At 43.0% G+C, this 18410-nt stretch overlaps 1 protein-coding gene across 1 annotated transcript; it reads right to left on the reverse strand.

Moving 5' to 3' along the window:
* Positions 1–5851: 5851 nt before the first annotated feature.
* On the reverse strand, positions 5852–16649 carry LOC110560401 (flavin-containing monooxygenase 5-like). Its single transcript, XM_021656283.2, has 8 exons — positions 16450–16649; positions 15577–15765; positions 15165–15327; positions 12703–12845; positions 11270–11469; positions 8806–9155; positions 7550–7622; positions 5852–6268 (listed from the first exon to the last, which is right to left on the reverse strand). Exons 1-8 carry the CDS (start codon positions 16582–16584, stop codon positions 5905–5907), a joined length of 1617 nt encoding a protein of 538 aa, XP_021511958.1. The 5' UTR covers positions 16585–16649; the 3' UTR covers positions 5852–5904.
* Between the last annotated feature and the right edge of the window lie 1761 nt (positions 16650–18410).

An 18410-nucleotide genomic window follows, 5' to 3' on the forward strand; every position in this document is an offset into this window, starting at 1 on the left:
CAGGAAGCAGCCTGAGAATAGTTTGAGCTGAGCCTTCATGTGTATGAAGCATTGTAGCACACACAACTGCTCTAGTAAGGGGGTGTATCATTCAGACTTCTCTAAGGGAGCACAACTAACAGCATGAATATATGTATATTAACAGAGGGGCAAAGAAAGAAGCCACTGCCGTGAAAATACCAGGCAGGGATGCAGCAGAAAATGTCAGAGGAAGAAGTTGGGGTGGGCTTGGCGTATCCTCTGAACAAGCTGATATACCAAGAGTTCTCTATACTCCCTCTGCATTATAGAATCTCTAAGAGTGTCTTAGTTTGGGTTCCTGTTGCTGTGAAGACACCACGACCATGGCAACTCTTCTAAAGCTGAACATCATACAGTTTCAGAGGTTTGATCCATTTTCATCATGGCGGTGTGCAGGCAGACATGGAGCTGGAGAAGGAGCTGAGAGTTGTACATCTTCATCTGCAGGCAGCGGAAGTGACTGTGTGTCTCAGCCAGAGGTGCAGACTGAGCTTCTGAGACCTCAAAGCCCCCCCCACACACACAATGACACAGTCCCTCCAACAAGGACACACCTTCTAATAGTGGCATTCACACACATGAGTCTCTGGGGTCCATTCCAATTCAAATCACCACAAAGAATTAGTGAGATTATTTCATAGAGTTTATAAGAAAATAGTCTTCCTAGTACTTTTTCAGAGAGGAAAGTCAGGTCTTTGGGTATGTTTTCTTTATTGTGAGCATCTTGAAAGATCTATTTAATTCTTCAGCAGCTTTACTAGCTGTTCCTTATTTATGAATGGGTCTTCCAACAGATGTGTGTGTGTGTGTGTGTGTGTGTGTGTGTGTGTGTGTATAGAATACCTCTACCAGTTCCGGGCAGCCACAGTTGTTTGGTCTTCCTTTCTAACAAAACTTTCTAGGATAACTTTTGCTTTTAATATTCAGGACACAATTACTGTGCAAAAGAATGATACCAACTAGGAGCCACGCACATTCAGTTGATGCCATGTGTGATGCCCCTAACAAAACAGCACAAGGAGAGGTTAAAGCATTTAACAGTGCTGTCATTGGGAATTTCCTGAGTGGTTTGGATAAACAAGCAAGCAAGTAAGCAAGTAACATGAGGTTTTTTTTTTTTTAAAGGGTGTGTGTGTGTAGAGGAGGAATGATTCTGCCAATCAAGCTGTTTTCTAGCTCTCTGCTCACGCTGCTTTGTCAAAGACCACGACCTAATTTGTATTTCTGACTTCTCCGGGGGGCTGAAACACAGCCGAGAATTACAGCCGTCGCGTCACTCGACACTTACAGAGGACAGGGCTAAGAGGTTCCACTCATGCTGTGTTCATTTATTCATTACAAGTGACTCCTCACAGATGAGGACTGTAAAAGTCAGTTCTGGTTGTCACCCAGACCGGATTGGGTAGGGATGACTGGAGAACTGCACAGCATACGTACTTTTGTTTACCGGTGGGGGGCTTGCAGGGAACAGTGGTGGTGCACCAGTGAGCTGAGAGCGGGACAGCTTCTCCGAGTCACCATCCAGTGGGCTGGGAGCCTAGAATGAACGGGACAGTAGAAGAGGAAAGGCATCTCATGCTGCCTTTTAACCTTCTGTGGCAGGTGATGTGTTACTATAGACTTTAGACTCCAGGTTCTTCAGCCTTTTCCCTGATGGCTCTCCAGGCTCTTGAGGTCTTCGGTCTCAACCAAGGGCTTTAATATTCTGAGGCTCCCAGCTTCTCTGACTGAACATCTGCAGATGTCTTGGCTATCCAGCCTGCTGATGGCTTTTGTGGGACTTTTCAGCCTCTCTCATTGCAGCAGCCTATCTTCATCACTGTGTAGATTCTCTTACCTGCATTCCTTTGGTGAACTTTTTCTTCTATGAGACCACAGAGCCTAGGTCAGGTGACTCACCTGCCCAGTGTTACTTAACACTATGGGGGGTAAGACTAGGGTTTGAACTGGGGTCATTCTGTATTTGGAGCCTATGGGCTTTAGCAGTGTATTTCTGGGCTCCTCCCATGGTTTATATTTTTGGATAATTGAGGGTAAAGAAAAAGTTAAGGATGGTGTCATTGAAACTTTATTCAATGAAGTGTGAAATAGAGTAGCTGAAAACATTTCAAGATATGCCACACACTGCATTTATTTTTTGCTATAACATTTAGATATTAACTTTTTGGATGAATAAAGGCATCAAAATGAATAATATGAATTTAATTTAAATGAATTATATTAGGAGAGATGAGAAATTAATAACTTGTCCAGTGCCACTTGGAATGTGATGCTGGAATTGAATTCTAGCTCTTACCCTGGCCCGGAAGTCCGGAAGCCAGGAAGCTCCGCCAACCGCCAACTTGCGTCTTTGAGACTGCATGGTCCTTTTGCTTCACTGAGTCTTCACCAGTGGTCCTTGAAACTATACTGTCTCCCTGGGGTGTGAGAAGGCAGGTCATCGGCTGGAGCAGGAGCGGTGTAGAGGTCACAGGTAAAACTCTCCAGCGAGAAAAAACAGAAAGACATGTTGGCATTGAGGCTTTTCACTGAGGCTCAGCTCATCAAGGAATTAGCCTTCCAGGTGGAAGTAGCTGTCAGAGCAGCCTGAAGTATAAGAGGATTGCCAGAAACTGGGCCATTAACAAGAGACTAAGTAAGTCATCCTCCCCTTCAGTGTCTGTCCACAAGAGACTGCTACCACCAATGGAGAGAGGCAGAGGGGGAACTGAGTCAATAAAAGGGGACTCAGATTGGCGGTTTTCTTAATGAACACACAATCACGTTTACCCCAGAGGATCTCATACCAGGATCATAAATAGCGCCACACGTAGGTGAGTGTGGGAAGTACAGCTAACGTCTACTGCCAGTTTTTGAGTGGGAATGATTTCGAAAATGCAGTTTTAACCCCTCACAGATCCTGGACTTCAAGTCCTAGATAATGAATCCTGTTCTGCAGAGAAGAGAGGAACACAAACTCCAGAACAGAAGGTGCTTGTCTAAATTTACGGAGCCTGCAAAATGCGGAGCTTGCTGACTCCAAAGTGAAAGCTTTGGGACGCTGGCCGGTGCTGCTCCTGGGCAGTGAGCACCACAGGCCACCTGGACAGTCAGCCCACACTGCAGAAGAGAAACCCATCCAGCTCCATAATGGTCCTTAAGAGCCTCTTCAAACTGTAAGACCTACAGTGTTCAAACAAACTCAGGTTCTGATTCCGATCACTGGTGAGAAAACCTGTCAGCTGAAGATCCGGAATGGTCCACACTGCCTCGCACTGGTATTTACTGTAGCAAGCACACTGTGACCTAGTATCCATTTTTCCCCCTTAACAAAGTCACAGCACTGCCTCACACAAACAGCCCGAAGCCTCAGAGTATACATTTTGATAAGGAACTATTTTTAAAGCTACAAGACTCACTAATTTTTTATTACAGAAAAAAACAAAAACAAAAACAAAACAAAACAAAAACCCTGGCTGGGCCAGCTGCAATCCTGGAGTTTTAGACTATTGCCTCTATTTCTGAAGAGAGTGTATAAAGGGTGTTCAGTATTATGTGAATTTTCAGAAAATCATGTAGAGGTGCTATTTCTGATAAATGTTAGTAAAATAACATATGTTTGATAAGCTTACGTTAGTGTAATACATAGCAAGGTGCACTTACTACGGAAATGGTCTTGGACATAAGCTGCCAGGTTTCCTGAATTTTCTTTCTCCAGGCTAGCCACACCAAGGCCACCAACAGCTAGCTGCATTTTGTTATTCTGAAGCCATTTCAGGCCTGCATCATAAGTCATAATTCATCGAATTTCATACCTGTGACAGTTGGTTAGAGTGCTCATTTGAAAAGCCACTGGACGCTTGTATAGATTGAAATTAATGGGAGTGAATGAAAAATGGCAGGAGCTTTCACTGAAACGTGGGCATACGGTGATCCATGATGTAGCCTTCCCAGCCTTTAACACTGGTATTTTAAACCTGGAATAACGGCTACTTGCTACTTGTATCCTCTCTTAGACCCCACATCTTATTTTTTTTTTTTGAAGAGGCAATAAATTTTTAAAGTTTTGAGCTCTGAGAGGACTAACTAGACAAATGACCCTGTTAGTTGGTTGTTGCTAGGGGAAAAAAATGGAGAAGTTTTTCTCTTCTAAACCAGATACAAACTTAATTTTTTTGACGGAAGTTTCTTCACTTTTCACTTTTGTACACTGCAATTTTCACAATAAGTTATAACATGTTGGGGCTACATCTCACAGTTTACACGCTCAACAGGAAGTTCAGAAATGACTGAGGATATGGAAACCTTGCCCAAAATTGCTTTTCACATTAATACTCTTCTGGCCATGCTGAAGCGTGTACAGTTCTGGGGTTCAAGCAAACATTTGTCTTTGTGGAGCAGACTTAACAAGGTTTACTAGAAACTCTGCTGGTCCCCAGAGTGAGGCTTACTGGGACTCAGATCTTTGCTACAATATGACCTCCCTTATAGAAGCTGCTTGGTCTCTCTCACAGTCCCTCAAAAGGGCTGGGACCCCCAATCTGTGGACATTTAGAGACATACAACTAAAACAGCAACCCTAAGTTTGTAAGTACCATTATTCCCAGGATTTTCCAAGATTCTCATTAAAATTTATGTTGGTTGAAAAAAATATTTTGAAAAGTTTGCTCACATTGGCCCACTAGCCTAAAAAACACTGATTATAATTAAGTTTGCTGTGAGATGGGAAATCAGGCCACAATGTGTGACCTGTGTGTTGCTATTAGGCTACATATGGCTCTAAGACATTTTTGTTAAGCATAGCACCTCATAAGCCTCATCACTAATTTGTCTAGGTTTTCTTTTTATGGTTTGGCTAATAAAAGCAGGGATGCTGAATTTGCGGCACACATATCACACACATCACATCATACGGGTATGCCTTTTATTTTGAAATTCTCAAAATCACAGAAGAGGTAAAGGAATAATACAGTGGCAGTTTATAACCTTAGCCCTAGAATTACCATATATTTCCCCTCTTACTTTCCTTCCATACCCCTGCAAAGACTTTACAAATTAATTGACATTATCATTATAGCCAACTCTTCCGCACATGCCATCTTCCACATACAAAGATCTTTGTGTATAATCTTCGCATGCATTAATATGACCATTAATACACTGAAACCATAGAAAACAGGGCAATCAAGATCTCCCCAGTTGTCCTAAAACAGTCCACTCACATGTAAAACTTGCATTTGTTCTATGCCTACTTAGTTTCCACAATTACAGCAAGATTTATATTTTTTTTATTACTTGATGACACAGTCTTTCCTCTAGAGATCAGTGAGATATCCTGAAAATGTTTTGCTGTCTTCATTTCCTGATTGTTTTTCATGATCACATTCAAGTTAAACACTTTTTTGTTAGACCACATGATGCTGGACTTCTTATCACATCATAGTCATGTGAAAAGCAATAGACTTGAGTTTTTAGCACTGTTTGATCAGCTCAAGTGTTAACTGTCATCTTTTGTATTGAAAAGACATTTTCCTCATCTGTGGGAGATGTGCTGAGGCCATATAATGTACTTCTGAGCACTATGCCCGGTTTAACCTTTCCTGTATTATCACTTGTTTATTGAACTCCACTTGTTATTCTACCTAAAAGATCTTTTGGGAAACTTATAAGGTATATCTTTTTACCTATGGAATAAAGCAAAAAATAAGCTATGCATTTTCAAACCCCTTACATAGAAAACTCTTAGGATATTCATTATAAAATAACTTTGGTTTCATTAAGTGTTCATATGTGTCCTACTGAGTCTAATGAACATCTTTCCCCATAGCCTTACTTAGCACTGAGGCACAGGTGTCAAGAATGACTGGTTCTCTCTAGCGCTTATCTCTCTCTGTCTGGGACAGATTAGTGGTACATCACTTGCATGATAACTAACACAGGAACAAAGAGAAAAATGGCAATGCAGATACGTCCGAACCAAAACAGGCCAGAGGACGATGTCTCAGGGTGTTTGAGCACCCGCGTCCTCAGTGGCTTGAGGATCCGGTCTCTCTGAGTGAGGATGGCTGCCCGAGCCCCCGCCCATTTCCCTGGCCCCTGTAGGCGGTACTGGTATGGGGTGCAGGGTCCCCAGAAAATCTCCTTGGCCAGTTTTGTATCCCAGAGGAAGAGAGAGAGCAGCTTGGGCTTGACACCTAACTCGGAAGCAATTTCATCCATGTAGTCGATATACTGCACTCGATGTGTGCCTCTGGGGCTTTTCATAAACCTGTAACAAGAAAGGAATACTCAAACGCCCGTGTCAGACTTCGCACCTGAGTTTCCGGGGGGTTAGTTTCTGCTTTGTAACATATTCATTATCTTCTATTTGCAAATCATCCTCATTGCGTACACATGATTTTCTACATATTTTAAGGATAAGTCATGTGCTATTGACAACTTTACACTTCCCAAAGGACCCAGTAGAGTGGCATAAGTATAGAAATTGCTGAATGAATGATTAGATTAATTCTTCAAGTTATATGTACCCTTTCTCCAGACATAGAGTCCAGATCCATTATATAAAAGTGATAGACAGAACCATGAGTTGGGTAAAAAAAAAAAAACAACCCGTGATAAACTGCATTATTTCATGCTTCTAAGCCACACAAAATATCTTGTCATGTATTAATTTCTGGATACAAATTATGCCCCGGGATACTTTTAGGCAAGAGTAACTTGCTCCATGAGCTTAGAAATTTGGAGGCCCCTAGCTAAATTTTTCTTGAGTAAACAAGAAACAAAGCTGAAATTACAATTTATAAACTACCAAAACTTTCAGAGTATTTAGAAAACACTAATTAGCATTTTTAAAATGCCGTAAAATGTGAACAAGTCATGTAGCTAAGTGAAAAAGCTGGGATCACAAAACAAGGCATAGGGGACATAAATAATGTATTAAGGCAAAAAATTAAAATCATGATATCAGAAAAAGGAGAACTGATACATCATAAAGGCATTGTCTTGAAAAAGAAAACCAAATGGTAAAATCATCACATTTCCTAAAGTTATGAAATTGTTACAGGAATATCTTATCTCTGCTCTTGAAGTTTCTCGAGGGGTGCTTTTGGGGTAAGAACCCAGAATAGCCGATAAACAAATCAAAATAATGTGTATCTAGCTACCAGCTTCCATTAAAATGTTTGTCTGTCTCCTAAATTCTGATTTTAGGTATTTATTTACTGTTCTTTCTGAACATAGCTCTTACAGGGAATGGATGACTGCTTCCTATGGTTTTAATGTTTGTTTAAGGACTGTTGGTTGAGTAGACTAGGCATTCTGGGGTGATTCTGTTAGTGTGGGGACTCATGATCCATTCACTGGGCATTATTTTTCTACACATGCACCCTTTGTGTCATTCAACAAAAGCAATCATATCAAGTCACAGTTAGGCATGGACCATATGAAAAGAGAATTGAGCAGTTTCCTCTGGTCAGGTTTCATCTACTTTAACAACAACAACAATAACAACAACAAAAACAACAAAACTGCCCCAAACCATGCTCCTTACTCTTTTTCCATTTTGCATTTCCTTCTGTTAATGTCCGCCATCATGTCATTCTGGGAGGGTAACTTTTTCAGTCCTGAAAACAACAAGATAGGTTGTGGAGAATTGTCAGGAGGGCTAGGTAAAGAGAAGTAAACAAAAAGGATGGCTTTGAAATGGAATGGTCACAACCATGGGTCTCCACAGAATACACAAGCAAAGCCATGTATAGAAAACTTCCCGGAAGATCACTTCCTGTTAGCTTCAGGCTGTCCGCAAGGGGCATCAGTTTTTGCTCAAGAAAAATAGCTTTTTGAGTTGTTTTTCAGTTTAAATCTCGGTTTAAAACTCATGACTATTCAACACTCATGCTAACGTGGCTGTTTGAGCAATACATAATATTTGCATATATTTGTGAAATACAGTATGAAGCTTTGATTCATGTATATATGGGGCAATAATGAGCTACGCTTAACTAACATGCCTGTTACCATAAACCTTTGCATTCCCTGTACAAAGTTTTTAATTAACTTACAAAATAGCAGGTTTCCTTATGGTAGGACAGTGGAGGGAAAGCAGAGTCAGGCTCGTGGTGCCGTAGCGCTGGTGGGGTAGTCGTAAACCGAGTATGCGTGTAAGAGCCATGGGGGAGGTGGGGAGACAGCTCAGCAGCTAAGAACACTTCTTCTCTTCAAGAAGACCCAGGTTCAGTTCCCAGCATCCACATTAGGCCAACTGTATATAATTCAGCTCCAAGGGATTTTGAAAACACACGTGTTTGGGATCTGTAGGGACCTGAATTTTCCCCGGGCACGTATATACACTCAGGCACACACACACACACACACACACACACACACACACACACACACACAGACACTAAAAGACAACAAAATTAAAATAAAAAAGCCACAAAGTTGCCTGCCACTGTGACTAAGTTTAACCAGTAACTCACGCATTGCTCACAGGATGGGCAGCTAAGGTGTGTCTTAGGTTGTAGCGGCACTCCCGTGAAAGACAGATTGTAGCCCCCCACCCCCCAGCAGACCAGAACTTGTAGGTACTCTAGCAATAGAACTCCAGGTTAGCTGAGGACTTTCACCTTTAATACTAAAGATCAACCGGAACAAGAATCTTGGACGTGCCAGGCAAATGCTCTAGCACTGAATTACACCTCTGGCCTTAGCAGAACAGGGGACATTAGGCAGGCAAGAACACGGGGTGCCCCTGTCATCTGAGTATGTGGTCAGGAGCACAGTTACCCATGAAGACCGTCCTACCTGCGAACACGCGCACCACCCATCGGCTCTGGAGCTCTGACGTGGGAATGGTGGCTCCAACTGGCTGGAGGATGCCAATGAAGGCTAGAGTTGGCTTCTCGAGCTGAGGAGGGAAGACAAACTTGAACATTGTGTGTTCGCCGTCCAGGATCTCAGAGCTGTCGTCCAAGAAAGGGAAAGACAAGGTATAGCCTGTGGCGAAGACGACGACGTCTATGGTCTCCTCAGAGCCATCCTCGAAGATGGCCGACGTTGAGGTGAACTCTTTCACGTTGGTCTTCATCAGCACCCTTCCCGTGATGATGCGGTTTGGCAGGTCGTCGCCGAAGATAGACTGATGGCTGAGAAACCTGCGTGTGAGGGAGCGTAAAAACATGGGTGAGAATGGACGTTTCCATAGAGAAGCCGGCGCTGTTAGCGCTCAGAAAACCACAGCAATATTTTAATATGATTTACTACCCTCCCTGGGCACGTGACGGTGTTTCCTGGGGAAGAACGTGATTTTGGCCTCAGGATGGGCTTTTTCTCACTGAATTTCTGGACAGGCCATGAAACACTTTATTCTCAGTTTCCAAATTGGTAAGGTGGTAATAACGACATAAGAATCAATTAAGACCTCACTAATCAAGTCTCATGATAACACTATGTTTAGATGATGGGATTTTTTTTTTTTTTTTTTTTTTTTTACCAGGAGTAAAGTTTTTCAATGTTTGACTTGGGCATTTGTGCTTGGATTCATGAAAAGATTGACATAAATTGGTTATCAGCCTCTTTCAAGATTTTTCAAGTTGCAACTGCATGACTTCAGCACTGAATCTTCCCTGGGAAATATCTGTGCTTAGTGACACACCAATGTTTGGCAATTATAAATTACAAATTTCTTGCAGAAAGCCCTGATCTCAGGTATGCCTCAGGTTTGTTTTTTAAAGACAGGTTCTTTCGCCATGGTTACACACCCAGTATCGTGAAAGGAGTCATAGAAATCTCTGCTTTTCCCCTACAGACAGCTCTACATGCTAATTTCCTGTTTTTACCAACCCATAATGTGTAAGCCTTAATTATCTTTTTATATTGCTTAGCTAATTAGAAAATCATTTTATTTTATGTATGTGGTTGCTTTGCCTGAATGCATATCTGTTCAGCACATGTAGGCCTGGTGCCCTTAGAGGCCAGAAGAAGGTGGCAGATGCCCTAGAGAGGGAGCTACAGGTGGGCTGTAAACCACCAGTGATTATTGGAAACTGAGCCCAGGTCCTCTTGAAGTGCAGCTAGGGATTTTTAACCTCTGAGCCACCTCTCCAGCTCTACAGACTTAGTTTTTGTTCTTCTGGGTTTTTGTTTGTTTGTTTGTTAAGACAGGTTCTTGCTCTGTAGCTTGGGTTGATCTGGAATATACTGTGTCGTGCAGGGTGGGTTTGTACTTATGGAAAGCCTTGTGCTTGAGCCACTGGGGTGCCAACACTACAGCCTTGACCCACTAAGCCTGGTTTCTACATAGAAATCTATGTAGTGTGAAATAGGAAGAGAACCAAGAATGGACTATATGGATGACACTAAGCTTTAAGCGTCAGGTTGGGGTAAAGCACTGAGAGATGAATATCTGTGGAATTAGAAGGACCAGGGAAGGGTGTGAGGGATGAAAAGACGATCTGGTAGAGAGAGCATGGGGAGGGAGAAGTTTGTGATAAGAGAATGGGCCCGTAGATGTCATCTGAAACCACTGTCGCTCTGGGAAGTAAGGTTTCATGTGGTGATGGGTGTGGGCAGTGTAAGCGGCTAATAGACGGGTAGAGAGCAGAGCAGCTGAGTTCAGACATGCCTGCGCTGCACGAGTATAAGGGGCGGTGAGCAATATGGATGATGAGACTGTCTTAGCTGGCAGCGGGCTTGCAGGTCACCGCGGAATCATAGGTTTAAATCTAGAGAATGACTGGAGAGCAGTTGGCAGTGGGAGTGGAAGAGGTAAGCGATGCAAGATGTGGCACGGTGGAGCAGGTTGAGTAAGACCAGCGCTGGAGCTTAAGGCTGACGCGCCAATGTGTACCCCTCACGCGTCATTTCACGCCTCAATAGGATGTGGCGGGAAACGACGTCAGTGTTTCCAAACAGCATACATTCTGGTAAGACCTAGAACCCTTCAGTTCTTATTCCACGTGCCAATTTTATACATTCATGGATTGGCATAATAGTTGTTGGTTTTAACAATAATTTGTTTTAAATTGTGTGTGTGTGTGTGTGTGTGTGTGTGTGTGTGTGTGTGTGTGTATGCAGTGTCCTTGGAGGCCATAAGAGGGCATCAGGTCCCCTGGGTGTGGAGTTACAGGCAGATGTAAGCCTCTAGATGTGGGTACTTGGGACTGAATTCGCGTCCTCTGCAAAAGCATTAAATGTCACGAATTGCAGAGCTACCTCTTCACAGTAGCGTAAAAGTATTTGCCTTTCTTAACTTCTTTCTAGATCTTACCTGTGTTTAGCCTGCAGTCCGTAATTGGCATGGTTAAACCTTGCATTTAGTTTATTCTCTGCCCATCGGTTGATCAAGAACTTGGGATAGAACCTTTGGGTGGCTCTGTTGTAACGGGTGAAGAGTGCGGTGTCCAAGGGATTCCCATTATCCCAAACTCGGTTCCATATCCAGGTCCCTCTTCTTGTGCTGAGAAAAACCTATCCCGGAGGAATGGCCGCCTGGTAAGCCTTTCATTGCTGATCATACTGATCAGAAATTACATTAACTGCTCACATCACCTCACCCGCTTGCCTGCTTCTTGTCTCCCTGCGTGCCTGGGAACAGGCCTGGTAACCTGTCACCTTTTCCAGTTCACTTACTGTTTGTCAAGGACCTTTCTTTCCCCTAGCTAGGCCAGATGTCTGGAATGCGTTTGGTCCTAGAATGTGAAGATTTTCATCCCGAATAGGTTATTACATTGGGAGTTACAAGTTCACCCTCTTGTTCCCTGAATGCTGTGTAATTTTATAATCCACAAATGATGGGGAAAATAGCTGAATACAAAGTACACAGCAACAACAAAAGTGAAATGGGAAAATTTACACCGTGAATGTTCTCCTGTTTACAAACGGACAATTCCGTATAAATACTATAAGGGCACACAACCCAGAACACACCTGTGGGAATTATCTCTCTTGTCATCTTTGAGTCATTTAGCTACGACTCTGAAGGAAGATGCAGCTTTTTAAATGAAGGCACAACCATTGTATTGCAAAGTCATAGTCTGAAAGATTTCTCATTCATGCATATACACAGAGCCTGTGGGTTGGTGTAGGTTGGCAGCTACTCTGTGGCCGTGAGGACAGAAAGCATCCGCTGTTGGAAATCTCATGTGTTCTTGGTGGATTCCCTGAGTTAATATCAAAGACTAATTCTGAATGACAGAACGCAACCTTCCATGCTCTTTAGAAGTCAGCGGCATTTGCAGCAGCGTTCGGCTGCTTGATTTTCCTTACTCATTATATCTTTATTTAGTGAGGTCCTGTGGACCTGCTGCTCTGTGCTTAGCTGCTCATTCATAGCCAAGTACCTTTACTCATGCCCATGCATACTGTTCTCTGTAAAATCATGTCCGCTAGGAACACTTGGGGTTCGCTGTAGATTTAACTTCCACTTTTAAAGGTTTATCTCCCTAGTGTAGTCACATGTAGATAATTCCAAGGTAATCGGCTCTAGTTTGCTCTCTTTCACAACTCATTCATTATGTAGAAAATATCATTATCCATCCATTATTTCCTTCATGTATATCTGGAGGAAGAATTTGTAACTGTCCTTCTCAGCTTAGAGCCAAAATGGGAACACCACTGCTAAAGCCACAGAAAGTCTAGACTCACAGACTCTACGGGTATCAAAGTTACACCCAAGAGCCGAATCAGGGAACGACACCAAACCTGCTCGGCGACACGGCTGATCTCGCCTGCCACATCCGCTCCAGAATTCCCAATGCCAATCACCACCACTCTCTTCCCCTCAAAGCTCCCCGGGTGCTTGTACTCCCAGCTGTGAAGATAGCGGCCTCGGAACCTGTTGATTCCTGTGAAGACAGAGTCAAACCCCCAAGTCACGGTGGAAGTAAAACAAAACAAAACAAAACAAAACAAAAAAAACGCTTCGCAAATTCCATTCCTAAGCTCTAACTTCATATTAGGCAAACCCCCTTCTCTGTTTTTGGCTATTTATTGCCGATATTACAAACGAAGATTGTCCCGGGAAGGAAATATTCATTAGCGGCAACTCCGTGGTGAAGATCAAAATCAAAGCATGTGAACGTTTCTTTTAAGATGTCCAACTTTCAGTTTGTCCAGTGTGCTTACTCAGGTGATCATGTGGCAAGAGGAGGCCATTGACTTTTCACTTCTCTCTGTTTATATCTGTGCAGCTGTTCATCGTTCTCCGTGACTCTGATTATGCATCTCACAAATAAGTGAAACCCTCTCTATACACAAGAACACTGTTGTTCAAAAAACTGAATGTAAGCCACAAACACAGCTTTATAACAGCCATGTAAAAATCGGTAAAAATGAGACTTTCTATGACTTTTTTTTTTCTTAGAATTTTTTTTTAAGCTCTGTGTGTGTGTGTGTGTGCGTGCGTGCACATGAACGCAGCTGCCTGGGGAGTTCAGAAAATTGTGTTGGAGTCCTAAAAGCTGGCGTTACAGACTGTCATAGGCCACCTGACATGGGTGCTGTGAACCAAACTTGGGTCCTCTGGAAGTGCAGTAAGCAGTCTTAACTGCCAAACCATCTCTCCAGCCCCCAATTCAGTGACATTTCTTATCCACACATAATCTAATATGTTAATCTATAGCTGACACACAGAGGCACTGATGGGACATTTCACACATTTTACTGTGTCTCTGAAGTCAGCTGTTTATTTTACATGGATTGTATATCTCAGTTAGTGTCAGATGTATTTCTTTAAGCATTTAAGAAATGGCCTATAGGGTAGCCTTTGCATACATATTACGGCTTCCAGTTTAATGTTTTCATGGGCTTCCGGAGTGTGCTAATGAATGGATCTGTGTTGTGTGCCTTCGCTTGGGTGCTTTTCCCTTTCTCTTTGTTTGTTTTGTTCAAGTCTGATGCATAGGTTTTTGTTTTATCTTGTTATATTTTTTTATTATACTTTATTTTTTATTATCCCTTAGAAGACTGTTTTCTAATTAGGGACAGAAAGGGGATGGATCTGGACAAGAGGGGAACTGGGGAGGAACAAGAAGAGGTAGAGGGAGGGGAAACCATAATCAATTACATGAGAAAAATATCCATTTTCAATAAAAAGAAAATTAGAAACAGATTTACTTATTTTTATTTGATGTGTCTGGGTAGTTTATCTTGCATGTATGTCTGTGTACCACACGTGTGCCTTGCTGCAGAGGGCAGAAAAGAGTGTCATGTTGGCTGGAATTGGAATTACAGACAGTTGTGAGCTGCCATGTGTGTGGTAAGAATTGAGTCAGATCCTCTGGAAGAGCAGCCAACTCTCTTAACCACTGGGTTCTCTCTCCAGACCCTGTGTGAGTTGTGTTTCCAGTGATCAATAATAATACACTAGCTATTCTTTTTGGGGTGTAGATTTTGAATATTAGAATATTTTATTTATTACTTTTAAAATAAAACATCTTTTGATTATGTCTTGCCCTCCCCCAGTTTCTCCCATACCCTCCCTGTTCCTTACCCACTTTTATAGCCTTTCTCTCTTTCAGTTTTTAAAAATTGAAAATAGACCTTTAAAACAAAACTATAAATCTCAAGAATAGTAAGATAGAGTCTAGTTGTGGGCGGTATTCTCTGTAGTTCAGGGGTGCTGTAGTCTCTGAAATGTCTCCAGTTTTGTCTTCATGTTTTAGTCCTCACCATCATCACACTCCTCTCCCTACTGATAGTCTTGCCCTGATTCTCCTGTCCACTCATCCTCCATACCACTGACACAGTAATGCCATCAGATAAAAAATATGATTAGGCATCTTCTCCACAGACAGACAGACACACACACACACACATACACCCCACTTTCTCTCTCCCTCCTCTGTGGTTTTCTGCACACTCCTCTCTGCCAGCCGTACCAAGTGGGTATGGCTCTCTAAACTCACACTCTCACACCCACTGCTCTTCACATGGGTGTCTGTTCCAGAAAAGCTTTGTTTCTCCAGGCTTTGTTTGCCGGAGGAGCTCTAGTTTCCAGTTTCACTGTTGCTTCTATTGTCAGATCGTTCCTGACTGTTAAGAAAGTGGCCTTCCTCTGTAACCACTCTGTGCCAAACTGTCACATCTGTCAGTGTCTGTGAGAGCACAGGCGATGCAACTTTTGCAGTATCAGCGTTTTCCTTGTAGCCCATTCAGTTAAATACCTGCAAAATCCTGCAAGGGCAGATACTTCTCTGTGTAGTGACCGCTGCAGACCATGACCCCATCAAAGATATAGGTTTTCTGCTTCCCGTCAACCTCTACCACAACATCCCACTGGCCAGAAGATGAAAAATCAGGGCGCTTCCTCACTTTGCACACCTTCGTCTAGGAAACAAGAAATGAACGGAAATGGCTAATAATGAAGCACCGCTCCACGTCTTCATTATTTTAAAAAAAACCTGGAAATTCTGAATTTCAATAAATAGAACAGATTGTTACTTCCACTCAGAGCTCCTGGTTCGTTGGGATTTTAATACAGAATCAATAAAAGTATTCTCAAGGGTTGGAAATGCAGAAATTGCGCCTAGGGGCTCTGACCAATGCGCAGGCGGTGGGCGGGGTTTCACTGCTTACCCGGAACTGGATGTGTTTCACGAGCCCAAAGTGCCTGGCGTACATCCTGAGATACTCCATCATTTTGGAGTTGTGCAGGTAGTTGGGGTAATGGTCAGGAAAGGGGTAGTCGCTGAAGGCTGTCATCTCCTTGGATGTATTACAGGTCAAAGATTTGTATATCCCGGGCCTTCCACTTTCTGACGTCTCCTAAAGGAAACAAACCAACCCTTGGCTTCTAAAAATTTAGGAAACAATGTGCACACTGAGCTTACGGCTGATGAGAGCTGTGAGGTTGTTGGGTTTATATTTTATTGAAAATTCGTGTCACCGTTGGGCTCTATAATGCGCCCGACTGTATGAAAGCATTAGACTCTTTGGGAAGATAACCTAGAACCCCTGCTCAGATGTAGCCCATGGCAGCTCAGTGTCCAAGTGGGTTTCCTAGTATACTTGAGCATATTTTGGATATATGCCTAGGAGTGGTACAGCTGGCTCTTGAGATAACACTGTCTTTGACATGAAGTCAGTGGCCTGCTCCTTGATTACCTCCCCCCTGAGGGGGAAGCACCTTACCAGGCCACAGAGGAAGACAATGCAGAGCCAGCTCTGATTAGACCTGATAGGCTAGGGTCAGATGGAAGGGGAGGAGGACCTCCCCTATCAGTGGACTGGGGGAGGGGCATGGGAGGAGAAAAGGGAGGGAGGGTGGGATTAGGAGAGGATGAGGGAGGGGGCTACAGCTGGAACACAAAATGAATAAATTGTAATTAATAAAAAATAAATAATTTAAAAAAGTTTACAATTTACTGTGTTCTAATTCTAGCCAGAAAGCACCTCTTTCTCATGTACAGACATCATCATACTTTATGAGGATATAATTTATAAAATTACCTCGTATCTCCACAGCCCTCCAATGTCATTGCTCTTTTCAAAACAAGTAGGCTCAAGTCCTTCCTCCAAGCAGCTCTTAATGGCTCCCAGTCCGCTGACCCCGGCACCAATGATGGCAATCTGTTTTACCTCCATAGTCGCTGAATTAAAAAGTTCTTTCAGTTTTCCTTGAGGAACAAGATCAAGTTCATTGCCAGGCCAGTTCTTCCAGTAGTTTTAGCAACATTACTATTTGTTTGGATAGAAGTTTGATTTTTTTTTCCCTACCATGGCTTCTTTTTGTCTTAATTTGGAACAAACACACACACACACACACACACACACACACAGATTTGTCCAACACCAGACCATTTGGTCATTTTATTCTGATCATAAAAGTTTTCTACGTTAAATGAAACAGAATTGCATGTAGTTACAGCTAAAATTCCTTCAAGGAATAAACATTTCCAGGGCTTTTTATACTGCATTAATTTTGGTTTTAAAATATTTCATGTATATAATAAAAGTGACCATGGTATGGCTTGCTTACTCAGAGCATGGGGTACTGCAGTTAATCTCAAACCAACAGGAAACAGTAATATCCCACTGATTCAGATGAACTGTCCCTTGACCCAATGTTTGGTAAGTTGAAATGGAATGTTTTGTGGGTGGTGCTCTTAGTTTTGATGATATGAGGAGTGATGGTAGAAAAAGCCTATTTCTTTCCTAATTAATCAGAGCTCTGGGCTGGTGAGATGGGCTCCAAGAATAAAGGACCTTGCCAGACAAGCCTAGTGACCTGAACTCTGTCCTTGGAACCCATGTGAAAGTGGAATGGGGAAACTGGCTCCGCAGAGTTGTGCTCTGACCTCCGCATGGCTCTATGACACATGTGCAATAATGAGAAGCCAAAAAGTTAAAGCAGAATCCACGTGTCTGTCTCATGTTCGGAGACGCCAGCCTCTACTCCACCATGCTTCTCTCTGCCCTCCTCTTCCTCTTGCACACCGTCTCGGCACTGCCAAGCACATGGTAACCTCCCTAGTTTGGCATTTCCTTGCTTCTTACTCATCTTGTCAGACTGTCTTCTCTCTCCCCGTGAATCCAAGTATAACATCAAGACTTAGTTCTGAGAGAGATTTTATACACGCACAAAGCACACTTTGTTCATATCCTTTCCCCCACCGTGATTCTCCTTTCTTTCTCTGCTCTCTCCTGGATTCTGTCCCGCTTTCCTAACTGTTGCCCCTCTGTCTTTTTATATTCTAGATTCCGCACGTGAGAGAGGAAGCATGCCCTACTCGTCTGAGTCTGCCTTCTTAGCTTAAGACCATGATCTTAATTTTGGTTCCCTGTGACTCAAGAGTGGAGTACAGCACCTTCATTTATCATCCATCCATTGACCAGCCAGAGGGCTGACTCCATAACCTGGCTGCTGTGAAAGAATTAAGTATCTTTGTGCTTCTCTCATCTGCCCTCACTTGTCACTCTGACATTTAGGAATTCGTTCTTAGCTACCTTGGATTCTTTCGCACTGCATTCTTCTGCAATTAGATGGTGAAGCATGAGGATGGCAACAGCACATTCTCCGTGAGTCTGCCTCACAGGGCCAAGGCCGTGGGACTCGGTGGCACAGAAATGTGCTCAGTCCTTTTATCTGGGTCCTTCTTATCTTAATCTGGGTTTGATGGGGGTGGGGTGATACACCTGAGGGGCTTTGCTTCTTGTTTTTTCTGCCCTCCTCACTGTGACCATGATTCATGTGGAAGGGGAAATGGCCCCTCAGGAGGGGGAGACGTGTGGACTCTAGTGTCTGTGATGGGAGCTAAAGCAAGCCTGGACTGTGCCCCTTCGCTGAAGCTCTTTCTTCTGTTCTGGAATGGTATAAAGTGGACTGTGGCCACCTATGCTCACATCATGATGCGATTTCTGAGAAATCCATCCAACCAGGCAGCTTCCAGTCTAGACTTAAGGAAAAAGAA

The sequence above is a fragment of the Meriones unguiculatus genome, chromosome 11 (assembly GCF_030254825.1).
Source record: "Meriones unguiculatus strain TT.TT164.6M chromosome 11, Bangor_MerUng_6.1, whole genome shotgun sequence".
Lineage (NCBI taxonomy): Eukaryota > Metazoa > Chordata > Mammalia > Rodentia > Muridae > Meriones > Meriones unguiculatus.